Consider the following 12,321-nt stretch of genomic DNA (forward strand, 5'->3'; position numbering starts at 1 on the left):
AATGCTCAACATCATTAGTCATTAGGGAAATGCAAATTGGAACCATAAGGAGATACCTCTATTATTCTAGTGGATGTGTAGAGATACCTCTACATAACCACTAGAATAATTATAATCAAAAAGACTGTCAGTAACAAGTGTTAGCAAGGATGTAGAGAAACTAGAACCCTCATACACTGCTGGTGTAAAATGGTACACAGCTACTTTGAAAAACAATTTAAGAGTCCCTTAAAATGTTAAACATAAGCTTCTGAGACTTCCCTGGAGGCACAGTGGTTAAGACCCCATGTTCCTAATGCAGGGGGCCAGGGTTCGATCCCTGGTCAGAGAACTAGATCCCACATGCATGCCCCAACTAAGAGTTCGCATGTCACAACTAAGGAGCCGGCGAGCCATAACTAAGACCAAATAGACCCAGGGCAACCAAATAAAATTTATTAATTAATTAATTTCAAAAAATAATTTTAAAAAATAAACATAAGCTTCCACAGACCCAGAAATTCCATTCCTAAGTATCTACCCAAGAAAAATAAAACAATATGTCCATACAAAGATTTACCTAGAAATGTTCATAGCAGCATTATTTATAATGTTCCTCAACTACTGAATGGATAAACAAAATATGATAGCCATACAATGGAATACTAGTGAACAACAAAAAGGAATGAACTACGTACTATTATACAACATGGATGAATCTGAAAAACATGCTAAGTGAAAAAAGCCAGACACAAAAGACTACATATTGTATGATTACATTTATATGAGATTTTCAGGAAAGGAAAATCTAGAGATGGAAAGCAGATCAGTGGTTGTCTGGGGCTGAAGATTACAAACTGGCATAGGTGAGTGACCTTTTTGGTGTGATGGAAATATTCTAAAACTATATTGTGTTGATTGTACAACTCTATAAACTTTTTTTTTTTTTTGCAGTACGTGGGCCTCTCACTGTTGTGGCCTCTCCTGTTGCAGAGCACAGGCTCCAGACGCGCAGGCTCAGCGGCCATGGCTCATGGGCCTAGCTGCTCCGCGGCATGTGGGATCTTCCCGGACCGGGGCACGAACCCATGTCCCCTGCATCGGCAGGCGGACTCTCAACCACTGCGCCACCAGGGAAGCCCTCTATAAACTTTTTTTAAAGATTGCTTTCCATTTATAGTTATTACAAAATATTGGCTATATTCCCCATGTTGTATAATACATCCTTGAGCATATCATACACCAATAGTTTATCCTTCCCACCCCCGCCCCCATATTGCCACACCCACTCCCCGTAGCCACTAGTTTATTCACTATATCTGTGAGCCTGCTTCTTTTCTGTTAGATTCACTAGTTTGTTGTATTTTTTTAATTCCACATATAAGTGATACCCTACAGTATTTGTCTTTGTCTGACTTATTTCACTTAGCATAACGCCCTCCAAGTCCATCCATGTCGCTGCAAATGGCAAAATTTCCTTCTTTTTCATAGTTCAGTAGTATTCCGCTATATCTGTATCTATATTTAAAATACCTCTTTATCCATTCATCTGTTGATGGACACTTAGGTTGCTTCCATATCTTGGCAATTGTAAATAATGCTGCTATGAATATTGGGGTGCTTGTATCTCTTCAAATTAGTGTTTTTGTTTTTTGTGGATATATACCCAGAAGCGGAATTGCTGGGTCATATGGTAGTTCTATTTTTTGTTTTTTGGGAAAGCTCCATATTGTTTTCCACAGTGGTTGCACCAATTTACATTCCCATCAACAGTGTACACAAGTTCCCTTTTCTTAAAATGGGTAAATTTTATGGTATGTAAATTATACCTCAACAAAGCTGTTTTTAAAAATATACCGTACCTGCAAGCACTGGACATGCTAAATACTCAAAGGAAATTGACAATTTACATTATTCTTATGATAGTAAGAAAACATTATCTCTAAATACTATTACTTTCAATATAGTTTTCCAAATTAAAATGACTAGAAATTTATTGGAAACTGACTTATCAAACCTTAAATAACTTAAAGGGAAAAAGGCACTGCTACTCTACCTATAGCACTGTAATTAAGAGCTCAGGCTCTAGGGCAAGGTTTCTCAGCCTCAGCACTATTGATATTTTGGCCTTGGATAATTCTTTGCTGCGGGGAGGCTGAAGCCTCTGTGTTGTAGGATGCAATAGCATCCCTGTCCTCTACCCACTAGATGCCAGTAGCAGCCTGCTCACTCCACAGCCTAGTTGTGACAACCAAACCACATCCGGACATTGCTAAATGTCCCTTCAGCAGCAAAATCACTGTAGTTGAAAACCAGTGCTCTGGGTACAAACTGCCTGGGTTTAACTTCTCACCACCCTATTAGCTGTGTGACAAGGTATTTAACCTCTCTCTGTCTCAGTTTTTCATCTGCAAAATGGCATATAATAGTACCTACCTCATAGTTTTGTTGTGATGATTATGGTAAATAGTCCATTTACTATGGAAATTGGCAAGCAATACAAACCAAGGCTTTTATTTTTCAGAGGGGCAGTTGACCAGCATACCATTGACCTTCCCCCTCTATCTCTATTTAAAATCACAAAGCTTCCCCCTTCTATTCTCAACTTTCTCTATGTACCTCCTACTGTATTATTCTCGATAGCACTAATTACTATGAGAGAACATAATATGTTATTTGAATTAACTGTCCATCACCTTGACTAGAATATAAGCTCCACGGGGCCAGGGAATTTTGTCAGTTTGTTTCCTGCTGTATCTGCAGCACATAGTATATGCTAAAAGTTTTTTATAAAATTAATGAATGAAACACAACATATGAAAACAGAAACCTGAAGCTGTTTGAGATTCATTTCCCCAGATGATAGAAAAAGAAGGTAGAGAAACTGTCTCTTTAAGAGTATGTGCATTAATTCCAGAGCACAGTAAGAGTACCTCAAGATTATATTGCTTAATTTAAAAAAACACTGTCCAGAAACCTATACTATTCACTATTCTGAAGTGAACTGGTAAGAAAAGTAGAGTAGATTTTCCAAAAGCTTAATGAGTGGTTACTATATACTAGGGATAATTGTAAGCATTTTACATGCACAAAATAATCTTTAAAAGTATTATTATTTTAATCTCCATTTCGAAGATGAAGAAACAAAGGCACAGAGAGGATGAGTCCAAAGTCATAGATAGCAAGTGACAGAACCAGGATATGAACTTCCAGAGTCAGAACTCTTCACCATTATGCTATGCTGACGCTTTGTAATAATTTTGCTACTACCAGGCACTCACAGATCCCACAGCTGAGAGTAAAGCTGAACAACAATAGAAAGATGAAGGATTAAATTTATGCAGAGAAGACAGTAAGAAAGAGAAGGAAGGAGACAGAGAGAGGAGGCGATTTGAAAAGGGATATTAAGGAAGAAGAAAATTTCAAAAATAGGGGCTGGTCAATGACATCAAAATAGTTAACAGAAAGGAATAAGCACTAAAAAAAGACTACCAAATATGGCAATTAAAGTCATTGGGAAATTTATCAAGGACATTTTAGAAGAAGAAGCTTTAGGAATGAATGACATTTTGTCAACTGTACCTCAGTAAAGCTAGGGAAAAAAGGATGAATGGAGAAAAAAGAATGCCATGGAATGTGTATATTTCAAGATACTTGAAGGAAAAGAGAAAGACTACTGGTAGCTTTAACAGATAGCAGGTATGATATAAATTTTTACTTTATAAAATGGGGACCCTTATGTATGCATGCTTTTAGAGGTAAAGGTATTTTGCTAGAAAACTATGCTATTTAAGAATATAATTATATTATCGTTATTAGAATATGATGCTATCAGTCTTAGGCATGCCCTCAGAGATGCCCTCAGAGATCATATTTAGACTACTGAGAACAGCAGACACACAGGCATGAATCATCTTATGGTTCATTTTTAATGCATAATTAATCAATTAAGGTTCTTATTGTTAATAGACAATAGGTAAGAGTTAATATTTTTAGCATTTTACAAAATGTATTCAATTATACTTATTGAATTGTCTGTATTATTTTATTTTAACAAAATAACTTCTTTGAACAGGGATTCCACAAAAGGTATTTTTACTTGGATTTTTCAGTATTTAAAAGTGAGTTAGTATCAGAGTAATTGTGATGCTTAAAGAAAAATTAAACAATAAAACAACTACAACAACAAAACTATTATCAGAAGGAAAGACAAGCACAATCACAAATTATTATCATTTATTTATTTAGAATAAAGCTAGTTTAGGCTATAAAACTGCTAATTAGCATTTCCATTTGTTCCATTAATGGCATTTCAAACTTACATGGCAGTATGTCCTTATATCTGTTCTTTTTAACATTTTCTTCTTTTTCTCCAGTGGCTGTAGGATAAATCTTTTCTGTTCTATACTTGGTTGACAATCTTCTTAGTCGCTTAAAATCAAAAAAAAGAAAATTCAAGTTCAGAAAAACATTAGTATTTCAAAATTTTAATGAAAATTTTAATGATAAATAGCTCTTCATTGAACTTTGCTAACCCTGATTCCTCACAACTCATTTTCTTGTTTTTCTAATTTCACAGTATCTCCTTACCCCTTTAAAACTAACCCTAAGATAATTTCATTTTTAGCGTAAGTGCAAACATAAGATTAATACTCCAAAGAGTAGTAAAAAACAAAAAGGGGGGGGGGACACTAGAATAAAAGTAATTTTATTTAAATACATCATTAATACACTGAATCAGAATATTTAACTCAGGGTCTCAAAAAGCAAATTTGAAAATCATGCCTAAAAGATTATGTACAAGTTTCTTGATTTCTTCTCTCAATAAACCTTGAGCACCCATGATATGCAAGCGTCCTTCCAAGGCATAAGCTAATAATTACTTATAAGACACTGCAAAACAAAGTTCTTTGACATTGAATTGGAAATGTCTAACAAAGACCAATTCTGCTTATTCACTGCATTACAGAAGTGGTTTGTGAGTTAGTGACAAATTCTTACCACATATGGCGGTAGGGATGTTCTTTGGGCTGGAATATTTCTGCATGTCAGTAATACACTTCCTGCTTTCAGAAGCACTGAAAGTCAGCATTGTGAATTGTTTAAATTCACTACTCAACTACATTGCTGAAATTTAATTTCAAAGGAGCCTGCTTTCTTCCAGGCTTAAAGACATATTGAAGGCATTCTAGTTTTACTATTCAATAAAATTATTAAATACAAATGAAAAAGAAATCTGGTAATGTTTAACTTTTTCACCATTTTATTTCTGTTCCTTGGGATGCTAATATTTAAGCAACTAAGAATATTATGTCTATATTTTTGGGATAGAACTTTAATTCAAGATCCTTAACTTACTCTTACATTGACATACTTTAACATACAACACTTGAAATAATCTTAAAATAGACCCTTACACATGGAATAGTAAGCTTTCTGTTTTTCTCTGAAAAACTACTGAACTTTATCATCACAATCTTAGAGATCTAAAGCAGGAATATTCATTTTTAAGATAAAAAGACTTAACTAGAATCTTGTTCTGCACTGGCACAATGCCAAAGCAAAATTCTCCACATTTATGATGTTATTTCCTGTAGTAATAAAGTTCTCAAAGTATGTAGGTGTACTGGGGGGTAAAAATTGTATTTAAAAAGTAAATGGGCTGTTCGTGAGGGTGTGGGAAAACCAGAACTTTGATGCAATACTGGTAGAAAAGAACATTAGCACAACCCCTAAGGAGGGTAATTTGTCAACTACAAATACACATAACCCTTTAACCTAGGAACTGCACTTCTACAAATTTGTTCTCTAGATAAATGGCACACACTCATAAATGATGTACACACAAAGTTATTTATTGCAGAATTGTTTATAACAGCAAAAGACTGCAAAAATTGGAAAAGACTATTAATAGAGGACTGGCTAAAAAGATGTTTCGGGCTTCCCTGGTGGCACAGTGGTTGAGAGTCCGCCTGCCGATGCAGGGGACACGGGTTCGTGCCCCGGTCTGGGAGGATCCCACATGCCGCGGAGCGGCTGGGCCCATGAGCCATGGCCGCTGGGCCTGCGCGTCCGGAGCCTGTGCTCCGCGATGGGAGAGGCCACAGCAGTGAGAGGCCCGCATACCACAAAAAAAAAAAGATGTTTCATTTATACAATCAAATATGACATATGTTGAAAACAAACGAGGAAGCTCTTGATATACTGTGATATGGAAAGATGTCAAAAATATATACTAAGTGTAAAAAAGCAGAGAACACAATAGTGTATATATAACTATTGGTGTTAAGAAGAAAAAAATACATTTGTATTTGCTTGTACATGTGCATAAAACATCTCTGAAACTATTAACAGAAGTTGTTGTCTATGGGGAAGAGAATGAGTTGCTGTAGGCAATGGATGGGAAGGAAACATTACTATACGTCCTTTCATACTTTTTGGATTACATGAATGCATTACCTATTCAAAAATAAAATGTTTAAAAAAGTAAAAGAAAAGACTATTCATAATTTCATTATTCCACATTAACAAAGATCCTCCCAGTTACTAACATATATATCTCACATATTTAATCAGAATTTTTGCGTTTTCTCTGCTCAAAGATTTTCATTTTTAAATATAGTACCTTAATGTATTACAAAATATTCTATGTGAATGTGACTAACAGAAGGATATCAATCCAAACAGTTGCAGAAACACAGGGGGAAAGGGATATAACTTAGGTAACTGTCAGTGAAAAAACACACATACACATATATACACACATACAAAAAAACTACAAAGCAAAGGGAAGAGGGGATGAATTTAATTATAAAATGTAAATGCACTTCTGGAATACCTGCTGCAATCACTCCAAGCATTTCTTCTTTTACAAGACAAATTATGTTATTGAGAAATGTGCAAAACAAAGTTTTTATAGAAAATGACTTCTCATTTCTCATATAATGAAACTTAAGAACACTTCTGTGTACAAATAAATATCTAATTGGAGTTTGAATTTTTATACATTCAGTTTTCTTAAAGACTAGCACAGCATGGGATGCCTTCGACTGTCATGGTTCCAATGAAGAATGTTCTATTAAAATAAGTCTACATAAGTAGTGTACTTAGAAATTTTCATACCCCTTAGAGGTACTAATCTATGATGTAGTATAAATAAAACAACGGTGGCCTATTAAACATAAAAACTGTTTCGTACTTTTAAAAATATTGGCATCAAAAAATTCTACCCAACTGTATTAAAAAGATATCCTCAAATAGGAACTTATTTCCTAACAAAAAGATCAGCTTTATAGTTAGTTGCTTGAATTAAAATTCTTGATCTGACACTCTCTGGCTATAAGACACTGAATTCATTTAACCTGTGTCTCATCCTCTGTGATCTGAGGATAATATCTACTACTCTCACCAAAGAGCCTGGCATGAAAAAATGGGCTCAATAAATGTTAACTATTACTATTGAGTAATTACTGAAACTCTTTAAATGTTATTTGCTACTACAGATTTCTTTCTTTCTTTAAATAAAACCTTTCTTAGATCAGAGATCAAAAGGAGTCACATATTCTAGGCCAATTTGTTTGCTTGGGTGTGTTGAGTATTTTAAAGCATGCTTCATTCATATTGTAAAACTTGCGCATGCTTCAGAATCACCTGGAGGGCTTATTAAAAGGAGGATTGCAGAGCCCCACCCTCAGAGTTTCTGACTCCGTAGGTCTGGGATGCAGCCTGGGAATTTTGCATTTAATGAGTTTCCAGGTGATGCTGCGGCTGCTGTCTGTGGGTTGTGCATAAGAACCACTGGTATAAGGGTATGTTCAAGAGGAAGGAGTATGGTGATCGACCGCATGGAGGAATGGATGTTGATTTTCAACAATTCTTAGATTCCTCTGGATTTTATGTACAGATTGGCAGCATTGACAATTTCTGAAAAGTGATTAGGGATTTTTCTTCGGAGGAGGAGCACAGATTAGGGATGAAGAAGGAAAAATGTAATTATCAAGTAGCAAAAACAAAGGGATGGGGAGGAGATCACTGTTGAGCAGCAAGTGGGAGCAAAAAACCCACACCACCTATAAACAAAAGTACTTAAATGAAAGAATTAAAAGGTTTTGAGGGAATTCCCTGGAGGTCCAGTGGTTAGGACTCGGCACTTTCACTGCCAGGACCTCAGGTTCGATCCCTGGTCGGGGAACTAAGATCCCACAAGCCGCGCGTGGCGTGGCCAAAAAAAAAAAAACCCACAAAGTTTTGAGATTAAATTCTAGATAAACTGGGAGGTACAGCAAACCAAAACTCCTTCCTAAATCTCTTAAAACATCAGAATAATACAAAAACGTACAGATCTGGTAGCCCTTGACACCAGCAGTATGTAATTGGTAAACAAAACACCATAAAAAGATGCTTTCGAGATTCGACTTTTAAAAATTATCATGATAATCATCTTTCTGTCTCTTTGTGTATGCTCCTTCTTTGCTTCTTAGTGGTCATTCCACTCACATACCTCCAAATCTTATACATCTTTTAAGTCCTAGCTCCTTCAGAGTTTCTTACTCCCCTCATGCAACAATAATCCTTCCCTTCTGAGTTCTTTTTTAGACTGTATATGTACTCTTGAAACACCATTTCCTTCTCTTTATGATAAATATATAAAGAGAATACATCTTATTTCCTCTACTAAACTCTAAACTCTATGAGTACAAAATTACTGTCAGATTGAAATGGGTAATGCCCTGAATCCCTGGAGCATATTTAATGCTTATATGTTAAATAAATTAATCTTAGAATAAGATTTGAATGCTGGCCTAAACAAAAGAAGATGGTTTTGTTCTTTGAATACCACACCAAATTGAGGAGACGCAGCACCACCAAAGTTCATTTAACTATATGAAGTGGGAAGTACCTACACATATCATTTCATTTTAACTTCTGACCACCATTTCCATTGTCTGTAGTGAAGTTGTCAATATGAAATTGAGAAACATGCCATAATACACTAAGGAACATTATTCGTAACTACAGTGCTACGTGACAGTTTGTATGAGAACAGCACTGAACTAAACACTAATAAAATCATTTATTAAGCTACACATAATTACACTAAAGCAAGAAAATATTTTGAATCGTTTACTGTCCTAACTGGCAAAAATATAGCTAAATGGTATATTTACATAAACTTATAGGTACTATTGACACCCCTTATCATGTGTGGCGCTTTTTTTTTAACTAAGCAAACAAACAAAAAACCTTTAAGACATTTTCAACTACCCTTAAAAGTCTTGAGAAAGTCACATAATAAACTCGTAATTCCATTCTTATCTCAGTTTCTATTCTAAAAAGCAAGCCTGATTATTTTAATTTGTCCCACGCTTAAAAACCCTCCAATGGGTCTATCACCTCCTAGATAAATTACCAAATCCTTTCATTTTAACATATTTTGAAAGCTGCCTGTCTGATTTCCCAGCTTCTACTTTCTATAACACTCTCTTACTCAGAGTATGACGCTTCAGCCATATAGAATTATGCACCACCACCAGCAGAAGTACCCTTCCACCCCTCATCATCACAGTTCTACAATTTTTCCTCTTGCTGGTGAGTTAATAGGAGGACTCTGGCTAGAGTGTTATTTCCTTTCTGAAGCCTTTCTTTCTTTTTTTTTTTAAATAAATTTATCTATTTTGGGGTCTTTGTTGTGGTGCACGGGCTTCTCGTTGCGGTGAGAAGCACGGGCTCTAGGCACGCGGGCTTCAGTAGTTGTGGTGCACGGGCTTAGCTGCTCTGCGGCATGTGGGATCTTCCCGGACCAGGGCTCGAACCCGTGTCCCCTGCATTGGCAGGCAGATTCTTAATGACTGTGCCAAGAGGGAAGCCCCTAAGTCTTTCTTGAACACTCCCTTCCTCGTTGCTCCCAGTTCCCAGCACTTAGTAGTCAACAATACTGTTTTATTACCACTTCTGAAAAGTATTTACAGTCTAATGTCTCACCCATTAGACTATAAAACTGAAAGAAGAGACTGAACTATCTTATTGTACTTTATAGCTAGTGCAATGCAAATCACATTAAAATGGGTGATTTCAAGAATTGTTTAATTAGCCTTCTCAGATAAGTCACCGAGATGTCTCTAATACATCAGAATTTGTGATGCAAACAAAAATGGAGTTTAATATTCACTGTTTTAAAGTTCCAAACAAATTACTTTCTCTTTATTTCTTAAAAACACAGACGTTTTATTCCCCAATCCTAAATCAATAACTGATTCTCAGAGGCCCCTAAAGTCACATGCAATATGACTATCTTCTTTAAGGTGTCCAGTTGTGTGTCAAGATTTGGTTCTTTAAAAGGGTAGAACAATTCCCTTGTTTATCTAAGGACCAAAGCTAGTGACAATGTGTTTGTGACACTTGTTGAATCTCTCCAGTCAAAGAGCGAACTGTCTACCCAATTGTCCACTGGGTGTCTCACAGGCATCACAACCATGTCCAAAGAGCACCACCATTCAATATCTGCTCAAGCCTCAAAGCTGGGAATCATCGTGATTCCTACCTCCGCCTCCCCTCACCGCCAACATCCAGTCAATCCATCAGCAAGCTGTGTTAGCTCCACCGCTAAAACTTATCTAATTCTCTTCATACTCACCAAACAGACTTAGAATTCAGAATAAATGTAGACAGGAACAGGTGTTAAATTTACTTGTTGGCTGGATTTTCAATCAGGACAATTAAGAAAACAAATGGACAGAAAAGTAGTAGAGCTAAAATAAAATTAAGCTAACTCAAATTCTTTTTGTATAAGATGGCCTATAAATAAATACTGGAGCTCAAGCCTTCTCGTCCTCTGTTACTAGGCCACACACTACTGCCCCAAATTCCTGAATGTCATTAGCACTTAAAAAAAAGCTTCATAAGACACTAATTTTAGTAAATATGCACACACTATACAAACCCAAACAACATTACCTTAAAGTGAAATAAAATGGAATTACTTCAAGCTTTAGAGTTACACTGTAGCAAAATATATGAGTACCTATATAGTACTGCTTTTGCCATTGCGCCGAAATATTTCTGAGGCAAATACTGGAAAATCCATCTGAATTTTAAAAGGCAGGGCGTTTGGCATACAGTTGGCACACAGTAATAACTGTTAAATGAAAAAATTCATCTGGTTTTATGCCTGAAATGTTAAGGCCATCAGTCACAAAAGCCCCTCAATGGTAATACGACTGAGCTAATCCAACCACACAAGGTGGATGATTACTAAGACAAAATAAAAAATTTTAAAACCTCAAATACAAAGTAACAGCAGCAAGTAGTAAAATCAGAGTATAATTTCCACCAAACATATACTATCTCTAACTTAACTGGCTGTTCTTAAATCTTTACAAATATATTTATATAAAAATATGTATGCCGGGGCTTCCCTGGTGGCGCAGTGGTTGAGTCCGCCTGCCGATGCAGGGGACACAGGTTCGTGCCCCGGTCCGGGAAGATCCCACATGCCGCGGAGCGGCTGGGCCCGTGAGCCATGGCCGCTGAGCCTGCGCGTCCGGAGCCTGTGCTCCGCAACGGGAGAGGCCACAACAGTGAGAGGCCCGCGTACCTCAAAAAATATATATATATATATATGTATGCCTCTAATAATAACTGTTACAAGCAACTAAAATAACTAACAGGTCTTTCAACTACACAACTGCAACGTTTACCTTTAGGTGCAAAATATGAAACTCTGCCTTTCAAAATTCATCTTCCTATCTTTGCTCACGCTTTACCTACTGCTGCCTGACAGACTAAATTGTCTGCCATTCTTCTTCAGAAATGCATAGCTATGCCTTCTCATTAAAGCTAAGTCAGGGCTGATACTAAAAGGACATACTTTGAAGTAAACAGGGGCCAATCTTAACAGACTTTGGGTATTAATAAGAGTAATGATTTTTACTCTTTGATCATCCTGATTTCGATGCTTCAGTTATTTTCCTAGTAGTCTACCAAGCAACCTCCTCGCTTCTTTCTAGCTCAGTACAGATATCATCTTGCTGAAACATTCCCTGAGAGTAGTCCCAGCACCCAATCCCATCTTCCACTTCCTCCCATACTGCTTCCTCATCTCTACCCACAGCATTTGCTATATACCTCTCATCTAGGACATCTCCCAATGTACAATAATTATTTATATGTGCACATATACCATCCCTGATAGAACATGAGTTCCCTGAAGATGCAGACCATATCTTCTTATTCTATTAATACCAGCTACTTCAAGCATAACCTGTGACAAACTGCAGCAAGTCAATATACTCTTTAGGTCTTCTCAGGTGGTTATGTTCAGAAGAAATGGATGCAAATGAGAAT

The 12,321-nt window shown here is 36.5% G+C and overlaps 1 protein-coding gene across 3 annotated transcripts in view; it reads right to left on the reverse strand.

The window, feature by feature from the left end:
• Positions 1–12,321, reverse strand: part of PTPN12 (protein tyrosine phosphatase non-receptor type 12) — a 91,234-nt gene that overhangs the window by 53,257 nt on the left and 25,656 nt on the right. For all 3 annotated transcript variants that reach the window (XM_081243882.1, XM_081243883.1, XM_081243884.1), the window contains one exon: positions 4,302–4,410. In XM_081243882.1, the coding sequence (XP_081100008.1) occupies positions 4,302–4,410 (109 nt within the window). The remainder of the gene's footprint in view (positions 1–4,301; positions 4,411–12,321) is intronic.

The sequence above is a fragment of the Mesoplodon bidens genome (assembly GCF_964165515.1).
Source record: "Mesoplodon bidens genome assembly, chromosome: 9".
In the NCBI taxonomy this organism is placed as follows: Eukaryota; Metazoa; Chordata; class Mammalia; order Artiodactyla; family Ziphiidae; genus Mesoplodon; species Mesoplodon bidens.